Source organism: Rana temporaria, chromosome 4 (assembly GCF_905171775.1).
Source record: "Rana temporaria chromosome 4, aRanTem1.1, whole genome shotgun sequence".
Classification (NCBI taxonomy): domain Eukaryota; kingdom Metazoa; phylum Chordata; class Amphibia; order Anura; family Ranidae; genus Rana; species Rana temporaria.
The window spans coordinates 214,319,347-214,346,736 of record NC_053492.1 but is presented as its reverse complement, the minus strand read 5'-3'; the positions used below and the strand labels follow the sequence as shown (position 1 = coordinate 214,346,736).

The window sequence follows — 27,390 nt, the reverse complement described above, 5'->3', positions numbered from 1 at the left end:
AGACTCCTCCCCCTCATATGTTAATGCTATACATAGGCAGCTGGGTCTTTAGTGTGTGAGCAGAGGGTCATTGATATCTGAATTGCTGGGCTTCCTTTTGTCTGGAGGTAGGGTAAGACTTTTACTGAAAGAACAAAGATGGGATTAGAATTGCAGATTACTCATTTACTAGAGTTTGTGTATTTTCTGTTTTACTATGTGTATATAATTGAATGTGTCTTTTTTTTTATTTTTTTATTTATTTAAATATTCTATATTAAAGCCTTTCCATTTATAAGACATACATTTAAAACATTTCGCCAACATATTTTACAAAAGAGAAGTATATAATTTAATGTGCATTTTTTTATTTAAATATTCTATATTAAAGCTTTTCCATTTGTAAGACATTTAAAACATTTCGCCAACATATTTTACAAAAGTGAAGTATATAATTTAATGTGTAGTTTACATTTAAATATTCTATATTAAAGCTTTTCCATTTGTAAAACATTTAAAACATTTCGCCAACATATTTTCCAAAAGTGAAGTTTTTCTTATATATCTTACAACCTTAATTTTTTTTAAATATATATATATGTGTGTATATATATATATATATATATATATATATATATATATAAAAAAAATTAAGGTTGTAAGATATATAAGAAAAACTTCACTTTTGGAAAATATGTTGGCGATAAAAAAGTATAAAAAAGTATATATATATATATATATATATATATATATATATATATATATATATATATATACTTTTTTATTGGTAGCTGCCTTTAATTTGGATTGCTTTTTAAAATACACAACATTTACAGTATATCCCGAATTACAAGTGTGCCGTTACATGGAGATGAACCTACACGGCTCATCTGGTCTACTCCCTGCTCTGTAATTAAAGTGTCCTCTATGAAAACATAGAACATATCCCTCTGGATATATAATGTAGTTGTGTCAGAATTAAGAAACCAACAATGATATTTAGTAATATATTCTCTTTGCCTGACAGACTTTGTCAGTTTTGGTAACATTGTTATTCTAATATCTTGCTGTAACCAATGGCAAAAAAAGTAAGTGCTAAAAATGTATTAATTTTACCAGAGTTTTGTGAGGCTGCCCATATGTTTGTAGTTTTCTTCTTTTTAATCCACTTAAGTAACATTTTAATTGATTTACGAAAATGTCCATTGCAAAGTAACAGGGTTGCTAACCACCAGTAAATTTACTGACAGTTTGTAAAAATCAGTAATTTTTTTACAGTAAATATCTGGGGCCGATAATTTCATGCTGCGTACTACTTTTTAAGTGTAAATCAAGCAAACTACTTTGTTATATGTATTGGCACTGTTTCCATAGTATGTTTATTAGGCATTCGTTTTCGTCCGAATTTTGGGTATTCGCAGAACTGCAGAATCAGAAATCCAAAAGATCCGACATTAAAAAAAAAATTTATTTTTGTTTTCGTTGCTACAACAGTTTCATATAGATAGGAGATTCAACATGACGCTGACAATAGCAATCTGTGTCTATCGAACCTGTGGTTGAATGTGCCTAACCTTAACTCTATTAGTCCAAGATTATTCTACATAGAGAGGAAAGATTCGACATTATAGAGACAGTGTTGGGGTCAGTGGCGGCCCGTCCATAGGGGGCGCCCGGGCGCCGCCCCCCCCCCCCTCCTGTAGAAAAAGAAAAAAAAACGGGCCCTTTAAGACTTTAAAAATTTCGTTCTGCAGCGCCGCCCCCTCTGGCTCTTGCAAATAACATACATTCATGCATTGCATGAATGGGCACAGTGGCATCAATGGGCACAGTGGCATCAATGGGCACAGTGGCGACAAAGGGCACAGTGGCGACAAAGGGCACAGTGGCAACAATGGGCACAGTGGTGACAAAGGGCACAGTGGTGACAATGGGCACAGTGGCAACAATTAAAGGGCACAGTGACATGCACAGTGGCAACAATGGGCACAGTGGCGACAATTAAAGGGCACAGTGGTGACAATTGGCACAGTGGCGACAATTGAGTGGCACAGTGGATGCGTTTGATGGCATGGCACAGTGGTGACAATTGATGGCACAGTGGCTGTGTTTGATGGCATGGCACAGTGGCTGCGTTTGATGGCATGGCACAGTGACTGTGTTTGATGGCATGGCACAGTGGTGCGAATTGATAGCATAGTGACTGCATTTGATGGCATGGCACAGTGGTGATAATTGATGCACAGTGGCTGCGTTTGATGGCATGGCACAGTGGTGACAATTGATGGCACAGTGGCTGCATTTGATGGCATGGCACAGTGGTGACAATTGATGCCACAGTGGCTGGGCTTGATGGCATGGCACAGTGGCTGCGTTTGATGGCATGGCACAGTGGTGACAATTGATGGCACAGTAGCTGCGTTTGATGGCATGGCACAGTGGTGACAATTGATGGCACAGTGGCTGCATTTGATGGGCACAGTGAGGCTGCAATTTTATTTATTTTTTGCGCCCCCCCAAAAATTTTGAGCACCAGCCGCCACTTGTTGGGGTAGACCATTTGACATGAACGACGAAGATTCGACAAAGCAGAGAAAAACATACAAACGTCTAATCTGTCATTGAAGGCTTATGGTGTCTGTGGAAAGTTCTAAGAAGATTTGACAAGCAGCTAAACTGTACGACGCCAAAATCATACATTATCGGTCAAATGCTCAGCCCATGGGCTATAGAAGAATTTGAATGTTAGTTGACTAGTAATAATAATTTATAAAAATAATTATTACTAGTGTCATACAACATTAGAATTCTTCTATAGCTTGTAGGCGGAACATTCGACCGGAAATGTACAATTGCGGCGTCGTACAGTTTAGCTGCTTGTCGAATCTTCTTAGAACTTTCGACAGACACCATAAGCTTTCGATGACAGATTCGATGTTTGTATGTTTTTCACTGCTACGGCACTGTTTCCATATCATGTTAATACTGTTCAAATATTCACTGTGTTAGTTTTCAATAGAAGTTCTGTAATTTCTCAGGTTGTCAGTAAAAAATGTGCTCCGCCAGTAAATTTTCTATAGATATATCTCATAGTTTGTAGATGCTATAACTTTCACACAAACCAATTAATATACACTTATTGGGATTTTTGTTACCAAAGACATGTAGCAGAAAACAGTACATTTTCATCAACATTTTTTAAGAGATTTTATTTTTTAAAACTTTTTATTGGATATGTTTTATAGCAGAGAATACATTTTTTCTAAATTGTCAGTCTTTTTTTCCGTTTTATATAATAAGAAACCAAGAGAGGATCAAATACCACCAAAGGAAAGCTTTATTTGCGTGAAAAAAATAATATAAATTTAGTTTGGGTACAGCATTGCATGACCACGTAATTGTCAGTTAAATTTGCGCAGTGCCGCATAGCAAAAAATGGTCTAGTCATGAAGGGGCTTCACTGCCCGTTTCCTACTGCGCATGTGCGAGCAGCGCGGCGCTTTGTGAATGGGCCGGCTGCTTTCTGGGATACACACAGTTCCCAGAATGCAGCGCGCCCCATTCACAAGAAGAAACCGAGAGTAGGAGGAGGAAGAGAATCCACCGCGGAGGATGAAGAGGCAGATTCGGGACTTCCGCATAGCAACAGCTATTTAGGGTAAGTAAAAAAAAATTTTTTTTTTTCATTTTCTTTTTTTTTATATTTTTGGAGGAAATTTTTTTTTCAGGGTTGAACTCCACTTTAAGTCTGAAGCTCATTCACAAACTATAAGCTGGGCAAACTGGTGAAGATAGATTTTTTTTTTTTTATTGTTTTGGGATTTAGTGCTGCTGATCTTTTCTTTATCAATTGGCCAACATGATCAAAATCCAAGTTCTAAGCTCCATCTGCATTGAGAAATATTTCATTGTGCAATTAGTCAAATATCAGAGCACCTAATACAGGTTTGCTACAGTTCAAGGACAATGATTGATAGCAGCAATGCACCGGGTAAGATTTTATGCTGATGGATGTGTTTTACTGTTTTACTTGTGTCTGAAAAATCAAGGGCAACTTTAAGTGAAAACATTACACTTTTTCAGTAAATTGACCTATCCCAGGGGTCTTCAAACTACGGCCCTCCATTTTTTCGGAAACTACAATTCCCATCATGCCTAGTGATGTCTGTGAATGTCAGAATTTACAATGCCTCATGGGATGTGTAGTTCCGCAACAGCTGGAGGGCCATAGTTTGAAGATCCCTGACCTATCCACTATAGTTTGACTATAGGCAAAATCAGGTACATGATAGAAAGGTATATAAAATGTGAGTGTCGGTTCATATAAAGGTGGTGGGATATTAAAGTATTTCTAAACCAATAATAACAATTGAGAGTATTGCAGAGTACTGGTCTTTAAATGTGGCGGCCAAATTAGGTTTCTTGCGCACACTTTTTATTTTACTTTATTTCAACCTGGCAATCCAATCCTAACCTAAGCTAAATTAAACTGAGATTAACCATATTTATTTAGACACACTTCCCCAAAAATACACTCTCAGCTAATTTTATTTATTTTTTAAGTCAAGTTTTTTTAGGCTGTATTCACTGTTCTTCCTTTCTGGGTGCTGCGTTAAAATGGTTGTAAACTCTGTACTACCACTTTTACCTACAGGTAAGCCAATAACAAGGCTTACCTGTAGGTACTGTGAATATCTCCTAAACTTGCACAGTTTAGGAGATATTCAGTATATGCGCTGCTGCTGACATCATCGATGCATGTGCACTGAAGAAACCGGCGGCTCCAGCGCATGTGCACGGGAGCCGCCGGTTTCTTCAGTGCTTGTCAGCAGCAGCGCATATACTGAATATCTTCAGTGCTTGTCAGCAGCAGCGCATATACTGAATATCTTCTAAACTGTGCAAGTTTAGGAGATATTCACAGTCAGGGCGATTCTCAAACTAAGTACGCTTGGCCTTTTACCTATCTCACTGATTGCGCCGAGCCGAGTTCTGCACATGCCCAGTGAGGTGCAGATTCGTGCGCGCATGCGCAGTACGGCCGGCCCTTCATTTGCATGGGGTCACGGCTCATTACAATGGAGCACGCCCACTTCCTTCCCACTTGCAATAACCCCGCCTTACACCTCAGGATTTAAGTTACGCTGGCGCAAATTTGGGCGCAAATGCGCTGTGGATACGGCACTTACGACACAAAATTAAGGCGCCGTAAATTAAATGACATACGTTTGGAGTAACTTAATTTGCGCCGCTCTACGTGAATCTGGCCCTGTGTGTGCACAAGAAACCTAATATATTAGGTTTAGATATTAGATATTCAAGATGTGTGCACAAGAAACCTAATGACGTCATCGCGGCTCTGGCCAATCAGAGCGCTGGAGCCGTGAACCCAGAAGTAACTCCGGTGGAAGATGTCAGCCATATACTCGGAGTGCCAACGCTGATTCAGGGCATTGTTCTGAGGTAAGTGTTTCATAATGAGCTAGTATGCGATGCAAACTAGCTCATTATGCCTTTGTCTTACAGGGTTTATTGTTTTTTTTCCCAAGGTTTATAACTTCTTTAAAGTGTTTGTTAACCCAATATTTCATATTCCTGATATGTGCCTGCCGTACCATGCACTTGTATGAGAGCCTCTAGTTCTCTTTGTGTTGCTTCCTTTATGTGAAATCCCTGGTGATCCTGCCAGTCCCTCTGCTTTCCTATTAAAAACTGACCACACCAAGCAGGAGAAAACACTGTGGTGAGTTCTAGCTATGCTGGGATTTTTTGTTTATTTAAAATGTTGCAAACATACAACTTGTTATTAAAAAACATTTGCATATAAACAAAAAATAAATAACAATGAAGATATACATAAATAAACAAAAACAAACAAGCTTACATCAGCAAAAAAACAAAAGAAAAAAATGACTTTATTCCAAAAATAACATAAATAGAACTATATACAAAGAAACATAATTTTATTAACTGTAAACTACTAAATTATGCAAAACACAGCCCTACTTCAACCAAACACACCCTGAGGCCTCGTACACACGACCGAGTTTCTCGGCAAAAACCAGCAAGAAACTTGCTGGGAGATATTTTTTTGCAGAGGAAACCGGTCGTGTGTACATTTTCTGTCGAGAAACTTGAAGAGCCAAAAAGAGAGCAAGTTCTCTATTTCCTCGACGGGAATGGAGAAACTTGCCTTGTCGAGTTCCTCGACAGTCTAACGAGGAACTCGACGAGGAAAACGATGTGTTTCGCCCGTCGAGTTCCTCGGTCGTGTGTACGAGGAACACGATCGGACTTCCATCTGACTTTTCCGTGGATTTTGGTGCGAATGGGCGTTGGCCGTGAACTTGTTCTGCATACACACGGCAGAACATTTTCAGCCAACTTTCACCAAATCACATGTTTTTTCAGCTCTTTACCGCCACCCTTTGGGCAAATTCTGCTATTGTTGGCTGATCTTTAGCATTAGTTCTGAGCATGCGTGTTTGTATTTTGGACTTTAGTCCGATGGACTTGTGTACACACGATTGGATTATCCTCCATCGGACATTTGTTGGCGAAACGTTTGAGAGCATTCACAGCGAAAAAACGTAAACTGTTGTCCAAAGGAGCATACACACGGTCGGATTGTCAGATAAAACACATCCGTCGGACAATTGTTGTCAAAAAGTCTGATCGTGTGTATGAGCCTTTAGAAATGTTTAAACATTTAACACATGCATGCAGCCTTTTTTCAACTATAGGGACCCGACATTCCTCCATACCTTTGTCCAGGCCCCCAGCCGACACCTGTCCCTCTCAAGACCCAGAATCTTCCCAGAATGTTGTGCACCACCTACTCAACAAGAAGGACTCCGTATGAGCAGGAAAGGAAAAGGGATACCCAGAGCCCCACCCACCTTTTTTTTATACTTCTACATTGAAAGGGCACTAAAACAAGAAATGGTCCATCATTTCCTCCACCCACCACACTCCACTCTTGGACAACCACGGTTCTCTACAGGAAAAGGAGAGGTTCAGAAGCTCACAGAGGATGTTACAAGAAGGCAGAAAAACACAGTTGGGTTCACACTAGTGCAATTTCTGGTGTGTCTGCTGTTGCACTGCAATGTACAACAGTGGAAATCACATTAATCTCTATGATGATGTTCACATCAGAGAAACCTGGTAAGGTTGGGCCCGATGAAAATTTGTTCACCCCGGGTAGAACCCTCCACTTCCACCGCACGCCAAGATACTCCCACAGCGTGCCACGATACTCGCACAGCACACCAAGATACTCCAAGTGGCTAAATGGTTATTTCACATCTTTATTTACATACTGAGAGGGTAAATTCAGAAGATTTTGGAGCAACTGCCCACATTTTGACATACTGTACTTCTCCAATGGATACTTGTACACAGACCCTGGCCCAGGCCCTCTGAGTTTACTGAATTGCCTACTCAGTGTGACAAAGCAAGCACTGTTCTCCAGCGACAGTCAGTGGCGGCTGGTGCTCAATATTTTGGGGGATAGGGGGGCGGCAAAATGACTCCACCGCCCTCCCCCTAATTGGAGATAGATGGACGGAGGCGATCAGCCCTAGCCGACACTTTTTTTAGGCCAATTAGAGCCTCAGGCCAGACGCATAGATGGGGGGGGGGGGAGTGCCCCTGTGCCCTGCATTACAGGACTCCACTGGACACAGTGTAAAGGCTAATTCACACAGTGTGTGGTGACAGACATTTTACTGCATTGTACATTGTCTGTCACTGCAAGGACACACAGAAAACAATTGTTTGCATTGTCTCCCATTCACACTGCAATGCAGTCCAGAGCTGCACTGGAGCGTGCTGCAATAAAATGCAGACATGCAGCATTTTACAGAATCACATGGCACTATACAACAGCTCTGTAAAGCGAAAGAAGTGCATGTCTTGTACACTGCAAATAAAGTTAGATTGTGCAAAACAAAAAAAAGGGAGTCGTGTGGGGCACATGATTGCGCACCACACTGCCCCCTTGTGCAGTTGGGAGCGAACAGCTGCCAGACAGGTAAAGTGCTCCGGTAACTGTCAGTTCTAGTGGGAATAGAGCCTTTACCAGATGTCGTGGCACACTTTATGGACCAGTTCAATCTATAGAAATGCATTTCAGATGCATTCCAGATGCTTTTCTGAATATGCGTTTTTGGTGCGTTTTTGTCCAGTGCATTTTTTTTCTCCTCTTTTTTTCTTAACCTTATGTAGCGCTACCCCCTCAGGAGCCGCTGGTTGTTGTTGGGATCGGCATATTAAGTTACCCTTTCAGTGTTGTCTAGGGGTGCAGTTGATAAGTAGAGTAGCTTAGAGTAGTGAGCGAATGTCCAGTCATTGAATAAAGGTTTTCAAATGCTTTATTTCCAGGCCCAACATGGCCAACATCAAATGAGGAGAAAAGGTTGATAAAGCAAGAGAGAACTTTGCAGTATCAGGCCTGGATAAGAACCGAGCAATCCTGCTCTCAGTAGTATCAATTGCAATCCGTCGCCACTCCAGCCAGAGTGGGTGAAGTGCCCCCGGACAGACTCCCGCCACGAGCCTGGCAGCCGAAGTGTCACTTTAGGTTTTTGGGAGGAACAGGCCTCTGCCACAGACCTGGCTCTAGGGCCTCTGCCACAGGCCAATTACTTGAATGAGCTAAATGAACAGATTGAGATTGAGCGAATCCTCCCAGTAGATTAAGCATAGGTTACCGGATGACAGCAATAGTGTATCTGTCAGCATTCTGGTCACCATATCCCCGATGGTTCGTTCAAGTCCTATTGGACAACCTGCCTCCGGTGCTCCTCAAGCCGACCCCCCCATCGAACGGCATCCTGCCTGGGATCTCCTCAACAGAATTGGGAACCCAGTAAGTCACTGGGGTCCCTATCAGGAACATGTAGCTCCGCGTAGCGCATGACCCCGGCCTGGTGGGCCATCACCGGGGTCCGTTGGATGCGCACACCCTGAAGATGGGTGCCGCACCTGGAACCTGGAACCCGTGAACGACCTCACAAAATGGCGTCTGCCACAGATATACTCTCCCCCAGCATGCCCCGCAAGGGAAAACTCCTCCAATTGGCTGCTGGGGAAAAGCAGCTCTGCCAGAACCCCTATAGCGCCAGCTGTCACCCAGGGATGGAAACAACACCCCTGGAGCGCAGACTGACCTACAGGACAGTTCAGGAATGACAGCAGCCCAAATTTAGCAAATTGTGAATGGGAGCAATATAACTCTCCCATTCCCCACTAACTTTAGCGTAGTGCCCATACTGAAAGTAAGGGGGCGCTACACTTACATAAGGACATGTGTGTTCCAGTGCCTTTTTGGTGCGTTTAGGTGTGTTCCAGTGTGTTAATGATGCATTTTACAGTGTTCCAGTACAGTCCAGTGGAGGAAAAATGTTCTACTTTTTTTTTTCTGGAACTGCAAGCACTGGTGTGAGCTATGCCATTGAATACCATATAACCTACTTTGATGCAGGGAAAAAACGCACTGGACAGCATGTGGTGTGAATCGGCCCTAGTATTCAAAATCTTGAGGTGCACCAGTGTAGAATGTAAAAACACTTGTATGAATATATTATAACCTTGGGTTAATCACACCCCCCCAGTGAAATCATTAAACTCTCTCTTTTCCTCTCATTCTTTATCTCTTTTTCCTTCTACCTCTCTATCTCCCTCTCCTCCGCTCTCTTTTTCCTTTTCTATCTCTCTCTCTCTCTTTTTCATTCTTTCTCTCTCTCCCTCTCTCTTTTCTTTTCTCTCTCATTCTCTCTTTCCTTCTCTCTGTCTCTTTCTCTCTCTCTCATTCTCTCTTTTCTTCTCTCTCTCCCCCTCTCTCTTTCCTTTTCTTTCTCTCTCCTCTCTCACATTCTCTCTCTCCCCCTCTTTCTCATTCTCTTTCCTTATCTCCCCCTCTCTCTCCTCTCTCCCTATCTCCCCTTCTCCTCTCTCTTTCTTTTTCTCTATCATATTCCGTCTCTCTCTCCCTCCCCCTCTCTCACTCCCCCTCTCCCTCTCCCCCTCTCTCTCTCTCTCTCTCTCTCTCTTATCCCCATCTCTCTCCCCCCTCTCTCTTTTCATCTTTCTCTCTCATTCTCTCTCTATCTCTAACTCCCCTTTTTCCTTTTCTCTCTCTCTTAAGTATAATAAATTTTCAATTACAAAATAGTGTTTTTGAACTTTGGATTAATGTTTCCTTTCACAGTTTACTGCTATTGCTGAATGAATGAATGAATGAAAAACTTATATAGCGCAGCACATGCAAACTAAATCGCCTCTGGGCTGGCTCATCTGTAAATTTTGTTATATTAAATACGGAGATTTGTGGATAAGCCACTAGAGGGAGCTGAAGGTAACTCAGTGTAGTGTTCTCTTTATTGTTGAGATAAGATATCATTCACATAGAAAGGGAAATGTTTTCAATGGGTTGATCCTATGGTTTAAAATTGTGGGAAGGAGCACTTATGCCTATTACATACAATGAGTAATTAGGATGAAAAATAGCGCTTTCTAAACGATTGTACGATAATCTGATCATTAGTACACAGCTTTCAAGAGCCGATCATGAGAGTTCATGCAAAATTATTTGAAGGGATGATACCAGAACAAACTATTTTCTTTTAATCAGTACAGTATTCAAAAAAATCGGTAGACCAAGACCATGCATGCTCGGAAATGAATTATTCTCATTGTGTGTGCACAATCACTGTGTAATGCTGACAAGCACGGGGTTTTTCTCTTGTATGTTACTCCAAAAAGAACATAGAAAAGACTTTACATTTATTATCATTTCATATAGATTTTGCATCAGACGAGTATTATGTAAGCTTCTCATGACTGTTTTTATATATATATCTATATTTTTTTTAATCTAGAACTGCAATCATGTCTGATAAACCGGTGCTTTACTACTTCGATGGAAGGGGGAAAATGGAGTCTATCCGCTGGGCACTTGCTGCAGTTGGTGTCGAGGTTGGTGTAATCTCAAAAGTTGTCAAAAACTTTCAGAAAAGTTCCCGCTGACACCATTGATCTTAGCTATCTGTAAGAGGGTAATTCTTCCAGTGACCACAAGTGTGAGGAGCATTCTTCCCACTGACCATCACATGAATGCAGGGCCGCCATCAGGAGTTATGGGGCCCCTTACACAGCTTCTGGCATGGGCCCCCTGGAGCAGAGAGCGGGGGGGGGGCTGCTGCCTGAAATTGAGAAGTAGGGGGGGCCCTTTACAAAGAAAATCAGAAATAAAGATAAATATATTTAAAAAAAGTTGGGGGCCCTGGGGACCTCTGAGCCCTTTAATAAAAAGAAAAAAAGAAATAAAAAAAAAATATATATTTTTTTTTTAAAAGGGGGGGCCCTGGGGACCTCTGGGCCCTTTAATAAAAATAAAAAAATAGATAAACAAAAATAAAAAAATAAACATTTATAAAAAAAAAGGGGGGGGGGTTTGCCAAATGGGGCCATGGGGACCTCTGAGCCCTTTAATAAAAATAAAAAATATATATGAAAAAATATATATATTTTTTTTTTAAAAAAAGGGGGTTGCCATCTGGGGCTCTGGGCCCTTTAATTTAATAAAAAAAAAAATATATATATATATATATATATATATATATATATATATATATATATATATATATATATATATATATAATTATTTTTTTTACAAAAAGAAATTACAAAAAAAGGGGGGTTGCCATCCGGGACCTCTGGGCCCTTTAATTAAAAAAAAAGAAACCTCTGGAACCTTTAATAAAAAAAAATAAAAAAAATATTTATAAAAAAAAAAAAAAAAAGGTGAGTTGCCATCCAGGGCCCTGGGGACCTCTGGGCCCTTTATTAAAAAAAATAAATAAAAAAAAATAGATAAACAAAAATAAAAAAATAAACATTTATAAAAATAAAAAGGGGGTTTGCCACATGGGGCCCTGGGGACCTCTGGGCCCTTTAATAAAAATGATATATATAAAAAAAAGAAAAAGAAAAAAATAAATATAAAAAAAATAATATTTTTTTTATAAAAAAAGGGGGGTTGCCATCCGGGGCCTAATAATAATAATAATAATATATATAAAAATAAAAAAATATATATAAAAAAAAGTTTTTTTTTATAAAAAAAAAGGGGGGGTTGTCTTCCGGGGCCCTGGGGATCTCCGGGCCCCTGGGGACCTCCGGACCCCTAAAAAAAATAAAAATTGGCCCTTTAATAAAATAAAAATATATTAAAAAAATATATATCTTTTTTTTATAAAAAAAAAAGGGGGATTGCCATCCGGGCCCCTTACATGTGTACTGCCTGTACCCCCCTGATGGCGGCCCTATGAATGTATCATGAGGTAGATGTAGTCATTTTTAGCAGGGGTTCCCTGAGACCACAAAAGATGTTTAAAAGGTTGCGAAAGGCTGGCCTAGTGTAAAGACGTTAGGGCCTCTTTTTTGTCTGCTTGAAGCTGCCCATACAGGGATTAAAATTCAGCCAGTTCATCGGGTTGCTGAACGAACAAGAAAAAAGCTGTGTTTGAGTCCCCCCCCCCCCCCCCGATAGAATTCCTTTTTATTCATCTCTACTACTTAGGCTGATCGTCTGTCAAGCTGCTGCTGCTTGGAGACACACTGGATAATACAGATCCTTGCCATCAAGTACATGCAGTTTCTTGCTCAGTGCAGGGCTGGCTGCAACAGCCAGGGACACATATGACTGGCTGGCATGGGGCTGTCTTGTCACAGTGTCCCTCTCAGATGAGCAGTGCTCTGGGTGCAGCAACTTGCATCTTCCTCCTCTTCCAAGTAGAGTCTCAGTATGCTGACCTAGTTAGCGGTGTGGTAGGCAGGGGGTCGCCTTCATTGTTTTTGCCTCTGCTGAAGTGCTAACTGTTTTTTATTTGCACTGATTTAAGTAACATGCCTGACATGGAACATGGTGGAAAATCGCTCCTCCACTTTGGAGATGTGGGGTTATTTTAGAGGAGTCTCTGGGGGGTTCTCTGTGCTTAAGATACTTAGAGTAGCGTTACACATTTGTTTATATCAGTGACCCTTCAACTAGCAGCTGTAATAAATACCATAGGGAATTTAAAATGCTCCTATCACTGTAAAGCCTAAGGGCCAGATTCTCAGAGGAGATACGACGGCGTATCTCCAGATACGCCGTCGTATCTCTGAGTTGCGCCATCGTATCTATGCGCCTGATTCTTAGAATCATTTACGCATAGATTTCCCTTAGATCTGACAGGCGTAAGTCTCTTACGCTGTCGGATCGTAACTGCATTTTTACGCTGGCCGCTAGGGGCATGTACGCTGATTTACACGTCGAAATATGTAAATCAGCTAGATACACGAATTCACGAACGTACGCCCGGCCGACGCAGTAAAGTTACGCGGTTTACGTTAGGCTTTTCCCGGCGTATAGTTACCCCTTCTATATGGTGGCATAAGTGTGGCGTACCAATGTTAAGTATGGCCGTCGTTCCCGCGGCGAAATTTTTAATTTTTACGTTGTTTGCGTAAGTCGTCCGTGAATGGGGCTGGACGTCATTTACGTTCACGTCGAAAACAATGACGTCCTTGCGGCGTACTTTGGAGCAATGCACACTGGGAAATTCCACGGACAGCGCATGCGCCGTTCGGGAAAAACGTCAATCACGTCGGGTCAAGCCTGATTTACATAACACACGCCCCCCTTTTCACAATTTGAATTAGGCAGGCTTACGCCGGCCTATTTACGCTGCCGCAACTTTCTTTTAAGAATACAGCACTTGCCTGTAAAAGTTGCGGAGGCGTAATGTAAATAGGATACGTTACGCCCGCACAAAGAAACGCCGATCTACGTGAATCTACCCCTATGTTTAGTCAAACAGCTTTTAAAAAATAAGCATGGGACTGTATTTACAATCAACAATCTTTGAATGAAGGAGGCTAATCTTTCATTCATCCACAAGTCCTTCATCAAAAGAGCGATTTTCCTTTATGGAAGCTGTTGTACAGCTTCTGTGAGTGGAGGAGGTGGGCAGAAAGGACAGGCATTGGCACTCTTAATGTCTGTGACAGGTTCCTTGGCTTGTATTAACCCCTAAAGCACCAGAAGATTACAGCTGTGGGGGTGGGGGATCAGAGAACAGAGGATTTCAACTACGGGTGTTCCACACATCCTCATACAGGCTGTCCCATTCATGTCATTTAAAGTGGTTGTAAACCACTTTACAAGAGGGTTTACTTTCTCTTTAAGACACAGCAGCCACTCCTAAATTTACATCCATGCAGAATGTCTGTGTTTGGGGTCGTGCAAATTGGAAGTAGTGACTATCTGCATGCAACTGCTGTGTCCCAACTGACATGAATGGGTCTGCCTGCATTGGGATACACAAACCACTTATGCATCCCTATGCAGATAAACACGACCCTCACACAGGCGTATGCTGTAATAAGCCTGTATGAACGAGGCCTTAAAGTGGTTTTAAACTCTGCAAAAAAACAAAATGCAAGACAGAGGCACAATGAGCTAGTATGCATCGGAACCTGGCTTCTTGCACAGACACCAACAACGATACCAGGAAGTACTTGCAAGCAGCTACATTGAGACGCACAGGCACACTGTTGTCGGTGAAGGAGAGGAGGATTACTGAATGTCTTGATTAGACTACTGTTTCTAATCCAACTTTTAGCAATTCCAAGAATGCATAATATACAAGTTTTTTTTTTTTTATTATTCATAGAAATAAAGCTTATTTTTATTTTAATTTTACCTGGAATTCCACTTTATAGTGGTTGTAAACCCTCACATATGAAGTGAAGTGAACGGCAGAATGGGTTAGCCCTGAGGTTGTATCAGGGCCTCATCCACATCAATAGGAATACAAATTGTCTCTGGACAGCCGCACTCTGAACAAATTGTAGCCTTTATTAAAAGAAGGACAGCACTGCAAGTCACAGCAAAATAAAATAAAACCCGCCACTGACGCATTTCGCACTGAAACTAGTGCTTAGTCATAGCTAAACTGGGCTTATACTGTTAAGAGTTGATTGGAGGCAGAGGAATAAAGGAATATGCAGAGCTGTAGTCTGAATAGACAAGCTCCCCGCTAATCTCCCTCTAAGCTCCCTCCCTCACACAAATTTTCAGCTACTATTATCTCATGTGTCTGAGAACTTGTCAAAAAGTGACTCATGATCAGTGATCACAGATAAATGGAGCACCAGAGAGAAACCACACTTCATAGCTTTGGCGAGAGTAAAGTAAACACTACAGATAGATGTACTTAGGTTAAATTTCATGAATGGGATATACAATTACTTTAAGAGAGCTGAAAAAGAGGAATTTAAGGTGAGTACAAAAAAATCTTGTTTTTTATTGGGGTAGAGGATAAAACCTCTTTCTGACTTCTATTGCTATGTGTCCCCAATTAGGATTTCCCTTTACTTCTTGTTTTAGTCACAATGTTGAACAAGAAGTCAAGTATAATTCTGTTTCTCACCCTTTCCAAATATGTATACAATCCAACTACAAAAAAAAGTTTGTTTTTTGTGTTAATTGTAATAAGATAGGCAATAAAAACCTGGCAAATTGTGAGGGTGTACCAATTCATTAAAATTTTAATTCTTAAAGCAGAGGTCTGCCCACCCCACAAAGAAAGATGCCAAATGTGGCACCGAAGGGGGGAAGGAGACTAATAAGAGGAAGTTCCACTTTTCGGTGGAACTCCATTTTAATGACAAGGAGGCCTGACAGGGGGCATTTACTGTCCACAGACTTGAAAGGTTCGTTGTTCATGCAAACGTAGAGCCTGCCCTTCAAACCATTATTCATTTGTTCATGTATTTATTTATTTGAGGAAATTATAGAGGCCACAATTTCTAGTCTTTTTTCCATTTTGCCTTACGGGTGCTTGGGTATCAATGGACATTTCTCAGCATACTCAAAGGTTTCATTGACCAATGTCGTTGACTTGTTTTTTTTTTACTTTACAGTTTGAAGAGAAGCTATATGATACAAAGGAGGAGTATGAAAAATTGCTAAAGAGTACGTATTTATTATTTTTTATCCTATCAATGGTATGCACAAACAATACTTGGCTAAGTTAGACTCTGAACTGTTTCCTTGTTACTTAATAATATTGTCAATAATATAAAGAATGTATTAAAGAGAATGTCCTTAAAAGCATAGGGCCCTAAACGCAGGTACCACATGGTGCGGTACTCCGCCCCATCTAGACACAGTGTATTTCAGTCTGCCATAGACTTTGACAGGCTACAGGCAGCAGGGCTGGATACTGCACTAAAGCGCCAGGATTGCACCCACAGGGGCTTGGCATCCCATGGGGCCTTAATGTGCTGGTAGCCTGCCACATATGTAATTTTACTTTTGCTCAATTGTTAACGTGACACTAATATCCTTTATTCTCCAAAAATAATCCATACACATCTACTATTTAATAGCCTTGTAATCTATTTTTCATGAAATGGCCTCTTACTGTTTTTCTGTCTCCTTGTAACGTCCTTTGTAAGGAAGAGGGTGGCTACATTCCCACGAACGTAGCCACCCTTTAGCAGGAAATCGGATCACAGCAGCAAAAAAAAAATTGAATTTGGAGGTTTAGGCCCCTTTCACATGTGCAGACCGTATGTCCGCATTTTCATCCATCTGTTTGCGGATGAAAACGGGACATACATTGGTCCCTATGTGATTGCGGGTGTCAGCGGATGAATATCCGCTGACACCCGTAATCACCCGCCTCTGAAAAGATCCGATTTTGCGGACGGAAGAAAACCCTATTTTTTCTTCCGTCTGCGGATTGAATGAACACGGACACACGGTCCGTGTTCATCCGATCCCCCCATAGGGGAGAGCGGAGAAAAGACAGGGCGGTCTTTATATATACGGAGCGATCCCCGCTGAGATTACAGACACACGGAGGCGGATCATTACTGATCCGCCCCGTGTGAAAGGGCCCTTAGAGTAATAGAAGGTACTAGTTTAAAAATACATACTTTAATAGAATATTACATTTTTACCAGAGTTTAGTATCACTTTAAAAGTAAATAAATAGAACTTATTGGTTTTTTTTTTAACAATGTTTTGAAGCTGTATAAATCTGATTTTGATCAGCGGTAAACCTGTAAAAATACAGAGATTTCCTCTACTGAAAAAGCCAGCACCATGGTTCTGTTGTGCCAATATTTATATTTATTAACCCTGAGTGGTTATGCAGATAAGAATTTTTAACTTTCCTTAAACTTTTCTAATGGGCATACAGGCTCTGGCTTAGAAAGCATTCAGACCCACTAAGGTTAGCAATGATATCTCCTGATTCTCTTTCATTAAATAATTAATTTAACAAATGGATGGCCTCAATATGTACCGGTAGATAAGGTTTGCAGGCAAAGTGTCTAGGGGTTTAAGAATATTTATTTATGTCCCATTTTAGAACTATGAGCACACAGCTGGGTCACTGACAGCCACAGGTCTATAGAAAGGGTCAGACACCCCTCAGTGAAATATAGAATTCAATTCATATTTTATTTTGCTTTTTACTGCATGATGGCTGCCTCAAATAATTTGTGATGATAACCGATGTCACTCCTCAGCTCATAATTCAGATACTCCACATGTGATACTGTATAAGGTTCACCAACACCAGGCTCACCAGATATCTTTCTGTCTAGGTCCTACTTCTTTTAGGTCTTCTTTCAGCAGGGGGCAGTCCCAGTCCCTGGATGATGATTAATACACTGAACGTTCAGGGCACTGTGCTCAGGATGCCCTTCATTCACAATCTTTCCCCAGTCCTCTAGGTTGAGTGATGTTGGTTGTAATTCAGAATGGAAGACTGAGTACTTCTTTTAGTAATAAGGAAGCACTGCAGGGCACACCTGCAAATTAAAGGTGAACATTGCCACCAATGCTATTTTGTTGTCTATATCAAAGTTAAGCCAGAGGCTGAGGTTTAAGCCAAGGCTAGTTTATGCCATGACAGTAGGTACTTCACTGAGCAGTTGCTCTTGGGCCCTGGACCCCTCAATACAAAGCATGTACCTAATGATGGGGCACACTGGTAGCAATTGATGGGGCACACTGGTGGCAATTGATGGGGCACACTGGCGGCAATTGATGGGGCACACTGGCGGTAATTTATGGGTACAGTGGCTGTGTTTGATGGGCACAGTGGCTGCGCTTGATGGCACAGTGGTGGCAATTTATGGGCACAGTGGCTGCGTTTGATGGGCACAGTGGCTGCGTTTGATGTGCACAGTGGCTGCACTTTATGGCACAGTGGTTGCATTTGATGGCATAGTGGCAGCATTTAATGGGCACAGTGGTGGCAATTTATGGGTACAGTTGCTGCGTTTGATGGGCACAGTGGCTGCAATTGATGTTTTTTTTTCAGTTTGTTCGTGCCCCCCCCAAAAATTTTGAGCACCAACGCCACTGTTCTAGAGGCTGATTGAAGCATGTTCTTTGTGTGATGCAATGGAAATATCAAAGTGATTGACTTTGGCTCAGCTTGGCTCATATTTTCTCATTCAGCACTTGTTCTTCTACATTCTAGGTGGAGATTTGCTGTTTCAGCAGGTTCCAATGGTGAAAATGGATGGCTTGAAACTAGTACAATCAAAAGCCATCCTGAACTACATAGCTGGAAAATACAACATATACGGAAAGGACATTAAAGAAAGACTATTGTAAGTATTCACTGAATATAACATACCGGTACTTATATAAATGTAAACAAAGTTAAAACAGTACGCATTGCATTTCCAAACGTGGTACAATGAGTGCATATGCGATTACAACCTATAATAATAAATTCAACTGTGCCATATTGTTATACTAGGATTCCATTGTCTATTACACACACCTACACACTGTTTTTTTTTATTTATTTTTTATTTAGGCTGGGTTCACCCCCTGATGCATTTTCTATTGAAATTAATGGAAACGTATTAAAGCATATGTCAATTTTCATGAATCATGGGATGTAAGCTCACATTGCAATGCATTTTGAATGAAAAGTCAACGTGCATCATAATTCACACGACACAATCACATTTACCATGACATGCACAATAACTCAAAAAGTAACAGACTAAGAGAAGCCTAAGAAAGAGTAACCTCCCCCTTTGGGGGACCACGTGGTTTGATCAAAAATACTTGAAGCGGGGGATGGATAACCCCTTTGTGATTAAACTCTTACCAGACAATGCTTGAAAATAAGCAGGGACACAACTCCCGCGGCACCATTCGTCCCTGGCTCGGATTATTACGAATTAGACAGGGCCTTTGGCAAGGGCAACTTCACCGCAGTGAAACTGCCCACGCACATTGTTACACGGGCAAAGGAATGAGCCAATTAGCATGAGATCCATCCCCTGGTCTGTGACTAAGTTTAAGGTGAAATTCATTCAGAGTGAACATCCGAGATTGGTGTTGATACCTATTTTCCCAGCATTGTCTGGTAAGAGTTTAATCACAAGGGAGTTATCCACCCCCCCTCTTCTCACGTGTGGAGGTGTTGGTGGCAGGTCACTACTGCAATGTGTTAAATGAGATCTGTTTTACATCTGGCTGGACTTTCACTGTATATATAGCTTGGAATAATCGATAAATTGCAAATTAGAGCAGACTTTTTTTGCATACACACTTTGTTTGATAAAGCACATCTGTAATAATTGTGTTTATATATATATATGTAGCGCTGCCTTGTTTGTTTTGTTTTATGTATGTACTTTTGATACTTGCTGTTTAGCAGGTTTAGTGGTAGCAGCTTCAGCCTTAAAGGGGTTGCAAAGGTAAAAAAAAAATCCCCTAAAGAGCTTCCTTTACCTTAGTGCAGTCTCCTTCACTTACCTCATCCTTCCATTTTGCTTGTAAATGTCCTTATTTCTTCTGAGAAACCCTCACTGCCTGTTCTTCTGCCTGTAACTACACACAGTAATGCAACACTTTCTCCCTGGTGTGGAGAAAGCCTCTTGAGGGGGGAGGGGGCGAGCAGGAGGGTAAGGACACTCTCTACTTTGCAGATAGAGAAAGGAGCTGTGTGTTAGTGGGTATCCTGACACTCCTGCTTACCCCCTCCCCCCTCAAGAGGCTTTCTCCACACCAGGGAGAAAGCCTTGCATTACTGCGTGGAGTTACAGACAGAAGAACAGGAAGTGAGGATTTTTCAGAAGAAATAAGGACATTTAAAAGCAAAATCGAAGGATGAGGTAAGTGAAGGAGGACTGCACTAAGGTAAAGGAAGCTATTTAGGGGAAAGCATTTTTTCCTTTACAACCCCTTTAATTGGCCACAATCTTTTTACCCATTAATGGATTTATACATATTTCACCTACTTCACAAGCGCTTGTGTATTTGGAAGGGTGTTTTCTTACTGTGTGGGGGAAGTGCTGACAGGAAAAACACATAGATCACTGTTCCTAATCACTAGGAACAGCAGATCTCCATGTTGTCCCCTGTCAAAAAAAGGGCCTGCCTTGTTTATATAGGCAGGTCCCCGTTCTGCCTCTCTGTGAAGCGATCGCAAGTGGTCGGTAGACATAGGGGCCGCCGGGCACACGCCCACACTATCCATTGCATGAAACGATGTACAGGTACGTTGTTTCACGCAATAGAGCTGCCCTGCTGCCGTATATTTGCATTGGGCGGTCTTCCGATTCATGAGGTTTGAGCTGGGCACTGAAGTGTTTTCTTATCTCCCTTCAAAGCGCTATGTCCCGTAGCTGTCTTCTGCTCCATACTTCTGTTATCAGCCTGACAACTTCTCACAAGCTTTCCGTCAACTGAGATAAAAGCAGCCTGAGTTTTGTGTTGGGGAGGATGCTATAAATAGATTAGCAGAGCCCTGACATATTCAATGATCAGTTCTGAAAGTCTCTACCTATGAGGAGAATGGGTGTGTGCCTTTGCTCCAATCAGCTGTCTTGGCTGTATGTCCAGGCTTCCCTGCAGTGTTGAACAGGAAGAGAAAATCTTCTAACATGAGCTGCACTTTCTAAAGAATAAATGAATGAATGAATGAATGAAAAACTTATATAGCGCGGCACATGCAAACTGAATCGCTTCTGGGCGCTTGATGGTTCCTGTCTCTTGACATCAAAAGAGCAGAGTTTTAATCTGTCTTCTGAAGGCCAGGTGGTTTTCCTCCAACCGAATGCTGGTTGGTAAAGCGTTCCATAGTCTAAATAAACCTGAAGACAGCAGATATACATGTAAAACTTAGGTAGGGAGATTTGTTTCATCCCTGTGTATCATCTGAGGCTGTTCTCTTCACTGGGTATATGTGAGGGGTTTACTTCCATTTGTATAATTAGAAAGTGAAATAATTAGAATTAAAAAGCGATGTGTCTGTGACCAGCTTAAAGAACGCTTACTGAAGCAAGTTGCAATGTCTCTACAAAGGCCTCCCTCACACCCTTATACTCATGTTGCCTGCACTCCCTCGCTGTTCCTTCCTCTGTCACAGCCAATACCAAAATCAGCATTGTGGGCAACCAGGGGAAGTGGTAGTGTAACTCCCTTGGTCATGTGGCAATGCTTCGGCACGGCAAAGGACTACTGGATAGAAGCACTATCACAAGAGATGAGGTTGAATTTTCCTCCACCCTTGTAAGCACAAGATGGTGTATCTGGCAACAAAGAATAGCAGGCATTGATTAGTGTAAAAGGGACAAAGGAGGCCATTTTCAGAGACATTGTCACTTTGCTCCTCCCCCCTCAAGAGGCTTTCTCCACACCAGGGAGAAAGCCTCGCATTACTGTGTGGAGTTACAAACAGAAGAACAGGAAGTGAGGATTTCTCAGAAGAAATAAGGACATTTAAAAGCAAAACGGAAGGATGAGGTAAGTGAGGGAGGACTGTACTAAGGTAAAGGAAGCTATTTAGGGATTTTTTTTTTTTTTTACCTTTACAACCCTTTTAATTGAACAAGCCGTTCAAAGTTAGAAGCTGATTGGCTACCATGCACAGCTGCACCAGATTGTGCATTCTCTAGTTTTTAGTAAATAAACCCCAGTGTCTCTTTAATAGCAAGGTTCTTCTGTGACTCGGTCCTACATAGGGCTGTACTTACAGAGGGGTCCATTGGTATAAGTGATAATTACTGTGCATTTTTTATGTTCCAGCATTGATATGTATACCGAGGGGATCGTAGACCTAATGGATTTGATCATTAAATTATTCTTTATGGCTGAAGCTGAACAGCAGAAACAACGGGATCTTGTGAAACACAAAGCTTTGAACAGATATTTTCCAGTTTATGAAAAGGTATGATTTTTTTTTTTTTTTTTTTTAACAATGGTCTACATAGATTTAAAAAGAATGTGAAGGCTGTCCATAATGTATTATGAATCAGGATAAAATCTGTCCCAATCACTACACACTGCCTACACCTTCTATGGTCAGTGAGTTAAAGAGTAACTCCACTTATGTTGAGCAAAAAACATTCCCCTCTGGGATCTAATCTAAGCACCCATCTAATGTAGGGCATAACCCAATTATTGGCTGCAAAATTTCACTCTGAACTGATATTGTATTACTTCTAGAATAATTGACTGTCAGTGTCTTCTGCTACGTATAAACAGAGCACTCACCATCCAGTCAGACTGAAGTTGACTAGAAATGACCATGATCATCTGATGTTAGTGGGTGCCACTTAAAGCCAGCTCCAGCCAACACTAGAAAAAAAATTGAGCTTTGCACAGGTTAGGTAAAAGTTAATGGTAATTCTAGTTCACTTATAGTGCAGGGTTCTTTTATTTTTCAGGTAAATGTTAAAACTGCTGTCAAGTTTTTATCATTGTGTTTCCACGCTAGGGATTGCTCCCTGTATTTCCAATTTATTTGATGGATTTCAGACAGAACAGAAAAGTATAGGAAATTCTCCAACTGTGACTAAAAAACACAAACAATGTTATTAGTAGAGAAGGATAAGGACCTCAGTGACATGTGGATTTTTTTTGTGATTCTGCTTTTGTTCAGGTGATGAGTGTCAGACTGAGTAGGGATAGAGGGAAAATCTCACCAATCTCATAAAACATGAGCCTGACATATAGTAAATGATTTTGTTTGTAATGCCTCATACTGGGGAGTGGGAGACTTCAATGTTATGCCCTGAAAAAGCCTTAGGGGGAGGTCATTACACATAGATTTCAATACACATGTAAGTCCTCTAGGACACCACTGGGAGCTTCTGGACTACACAATCAGCCCATGCCCCAAGATACATCCTGCACTGCCCTGTGAACTCTCTGATCAATGATATCTGAGACACAGGCCCATTCTCTGAAGACACAGAACAGTTTTCACCCATTGGTTTCATTGCACATCACAGGAGGCCTCTTCCCTTCTTTTCCAAATGTGAGAGGCGTGTTGTCCTCTTTGATAGCTACTTCTGTTTGGCTGTTAAACACCTTGCTTCTTGCCCAGTTTTGATCCCCCAACTGGCACTCTATTCAATTCTCACAGCATGAACTCTGGGGCCCGGATTCACAAAGCACTTGCGCCAACGTATCTCGAGATACGCCGCGTAAGTGCAAATATGCGCCGTCGGATTTTCCCTAGTGCCCACACAACTAAGATACGCCAGAAAATAGGCTTCATCCGACCGACGTAACTTGCCTACGCCGGCGTAGAGTGGGCGCATATTTACGCTGGACGTATTTGCGCTCCCATTAATTTTCTATTCACATATGCAAATGAGGGAGATACGCCGATTCACGAACGTCCGTCCGTCCGACGCAGTGCGCGTAAAGTCCTACGTCCGGCGTAAAGTTATGCCCCATAAAGGAGGTGTAACTCAGCAGCATCCATGCAAAGGGCTGCACCAGGGAACTCAAACCGACGTATTTTACGTAGTTTACGTAGGACGTGAATATGACTAAGCGTAGGTTACGTTCACGCCGTAGGCAGTGATCCGACGTATCTTAGGTAGTTGTTCCGACGTGATTGTGAGCATGCGCACTGAGATGCGCCCACGGGACGGCGCATGCACAGTTGGCGATACGTATCTGTCTGGCGCTCGGCCCATCATTTGCATTGGTTCACGCCTCATTAGCATAGCTCACGCCCACTTCCACTTACGCCGACTTACGCCTTGGAAACCCAGCGCAGATTTGGAAGCACTGGCTTTGTGAATTCAGTGCTTGCCTCTCTGCGCTGCGTCGGCGTAGCGTAAAGGAGATACGATACGGCGGCATAAATATGCGCCAGTGTCTGTGAATCCGGGCCTATATTGGTACAGCTGGATATGAAGAATGGACACACTTTGCTGAAATCTCAAGTTAGTACATAGCATCTAGATCTTTGGGTTATGCACTCAGTTGCACAACAATAAAATAAATGTGGAACTAAACCCTCCTATGCTTTACAGCCAAGAATGTTGCCATCTTAACCTTTGATTTGCAGTTGCCATGGCGCTGCAAATGTGTTCATTTATGACACCAGCTATTTCATGGCTTGACAGTCCAGTTGAGAGCACGCGAAACTGTGATGGTTATCATTCACAGCATGCTTTGAACGGGAAACAGTTGGATCAGTTCCACTTCAAGCTAATCAACTTGGTTGATAGATCTCTGGATATGTAGCAGTCATTTCCAACAACAGTCTCTTAGGCATCCTCAAAGAAATTCCTGGGGGAACCCTCTTTAGAACAGAGAAAAACTGTGGACCTCATAGCAGGTCAAGGTATGTGTCTTCAACACCCAACACTTCAACTGGTGCCCTTTTCTCTGATTGTAAGATGTTGTCCGATCATAGAACAGGGACGGGTTGTTATACGGTGGGAGAAATGAGACCAAACTTTGTAAGCACTCCTAACATGACAATGTCTGTGATTACATTTACTTTTTTTGTGTAACTAATCTGTTTTATTTGTTTAGGCTTTGGCAAACCAGGAATATTTAGTTGGAAAAAAATTTAGTATAGCAGATGTGCAGCTCCTGGAAGTCATTTTAGCAGTGGAAGAGCTACATCCTACTATCCTGCAAAACTTTCCTAATTTACAGGTAAAAGAAATTACATACATTATGTGCAAGTTGTGCTATTGTTTTTAATTTAAAATATAGGTTATCTTTTTATGAAAAACCCTTGTGATAGTGCAAGACCCTGTCACTGTGATAATGTAGGAGATAATGACACATGATTTGCATTACCAGTTAATGCAAAGTTCCAGACTGTCATTTCCGAGCGGAGAAAGCTGTGTTTTTAATTTTCTCCAGATTCTTACAGAATCTGGAGAAAATTAAAAACACAGCTTTCTCCGCTTCTCCAGATTGGGACCTGAAGCTTGAAGGTTCCAAAGTATATTGGGTGGGAAGGAACCTTCAATCCTGTGTCCAGATTTTACCAGGTGCCTGCAGCCTGGGTGAGTACACAGGGTCGTGTTCAGGGTCGTATACACTGTATATTCAAGCCTGAGAATAGCTCAGAGCTCCTAGTTAGGAGACGGCTCCCATGCTGGAGACAGGAGGTCTCACCCAGGGGTATATTCAAGCCTGAGAATAGCTCAGAGCTCCTAGTTTGGAGGCGGCTCCCATACTGGAGACAGGAGGTCTCACCCAGGGGTATATTCAAGCCTGAGAATAGCTCAGAGCTCCTAGTTTGGAGACGGCTCCCATACTGGAGACAGGAGGTCTCACCCAGGGGTATATTCAAGCCTGAGAATAGCTCAGAGCTCCTAGTTTGGAGACGGCTCCCATACTGGAGACAGGAGGTCTCACCCAGGGGTATATTCAAGCCTGACAATAGCTCAGAGCTCCTAGTTTGGAGACGGCTCCCATACTGGAGGCAGGAGGTCTCACCCAGGGGTCAGCTGAGCCCCAGTCAGGAGTTGGGAGACAGAAGGAGTCAACCAGGGGTCAGCGGAGCCTCAGCCAGGAGTTGGGAGACAGAAGGTCTCAACCAGGGGTCAGAGCAGCCCCAGCCAGGAGTTGGGAGACAGAAGGTCTCAACCAGGGGTCAGTGGAGCCCCAGCCAGGAGTTGGGAGACAGAAGGTCTCAACCAGGGGTCAGAGGAGCCCCAGCCAGGAGTTGGGAGACAGAAGGTCTCAACCAGGGGTCAGAGGAGCCCCAGCCAGGAGTAAAGAGACAAGAGGTTTCAACCAAGGGCTCAGAGGTGCCCTGCTGGCAGCCAGGACACAGGAGGGTTCATTCCAGGAGTCAGGTAGGCTCCTATTGGATTATCAAGGGGAACCACTTATCATTTGCCAGGTCTGGGTCATGCAGCAAGGCGCTGTCACTAAAGGCTAAGTGAGCCAAGTGAACCAGAGGAGCTGGGCAATACAGTCAGAGGGACTGGTAAGAAGTGTAGCGGTGCTGCTGACATGGGAGCCAGGTGGCTCTGCATTTTCAGTTGACTGTCATTGCTGATGGTGGAAACCTCTGCATGGACAACCAATGTTTATGTTCACTTTTCATTTGGTTCAAAAAAGTGGGCTGCCATGCCCTAAATACAGATTAAGCTGGTGCAACTCATTGGAAAAGCATAAACCACATGAACATAATCCCCCCCCCAAATACCACACCCTTTAACCACCCCCATGATCTTAGCTATTATACTAGAATTAAAATCACACACTTAACACTGTCCTCCTCTACATTGCCCAGCTCTCTCCTTTACCAGGCACTATTTACTTTCCCCCTGCACTTGTGCGCCAGTACTCAGGTATGACTACAAGTTCTATAGAGATGAACGAAATTGCCCAACTTTGCTGTTCTATTTATCTCTATAGAACATGCAGCCTACCTGCACACTGCAACATAGTCATTGGGGGGAAAATTGAATGGAAAAAACTGCCGGGAGCAGGCAATAAACAGTGGGACCTGACTGCGTCTGAGGTTTGATTTTAATAGCTAAGGAAGGATGAGGAATTATAGGGAATACACACCGTGTGCTGAATCATTTTGCAATAGATTGATGGAAAATGTCCAGGACAGGAAAACTATGTCTTGTCAATTACACCCCTCAAAAGTGGTGGTTTTCCATTATTTATTCTGTACTGTATATACTACATGAACATCACAGCGGATTCTCAGAATATTCCATTATTGCCTTTGCGTTTACAAGGTTTATGTTTTATACCCTTTTTATGTCATCCTTTTCAAACATTTTTATTTATATGAAGGATGGATTTTAATATACTGTTATATTGCTTCTTTTACAGGCTTTCAAAGGAAGAATATCTTCAGTCCCAACAATTAAGAAGTTTTTGGCCCCAGGAAGTAAAAGAAAGCCTATTGCTGATGAAATATATGTAAACAATATAAATAAAATTTTCAGCTGATCAAGAAATATCAACAACCGTGTAAAAAAAATTACAATGAGTAATATGCATACTTTTGCACTCATATTAAAGTGTGCAGTTTATATGTGTTTGAAGTTTATATTTCATTAAAGACTGTACTATGGAAA

At 41.8% G+C, this 27,390-nt stretch overlaps 1 protein-coding gene across 1 annotated transcript; it reads left to right on the top strand.

Moving 5' to 3' along the window:
* GSTA5 (glutathione S-transferase alpha 5) lies at positions 1–27,390 on the top strand. Its single transcript, XM_040349819.1, has 7 exons — positions 1–107; positions 10,863–10,959; positions 15,955–16,006; positions 18,534–18,666; positions 22,106–22,247; positions 24,860–24,985; positions 27,143–27,390. Exons 2-7 carry the CDS (start codon positions 10,873–10,875, stop codon positions 27,260–27,262), a joined length of 660 nt encoding a protein of 219 aa, XP_040205753.1. The 5' UTR covers positions 1–107; positions 10,863–10,872; the 3' UTR covers positions 27,263–27,390.

Bases quoted from the DNA above. Each gene is read 5' to 3' on its own strand.
- GSTA5 (XM_040349819.1), top strand. From the start codon at position 10,873: ATGTCTGATAAACCGGTGCTTTACTACTTCGATGGAAGGGGGAAAATG. The intron at 18,667-22,105 runs GTAAGTATTCAC...TTTATGTTCCAG, and splicing joins GACATTAAAGAAAGACTATT to CATTGATATGTATACCGAGG. The intron at 22,248-24,859 runs GTATGATTTTTT...TTATTTGTTTAG, and splicing joins ATTTTCCAGTTTATGAAAAG to GCTTTGGCAAACCAGGAATA.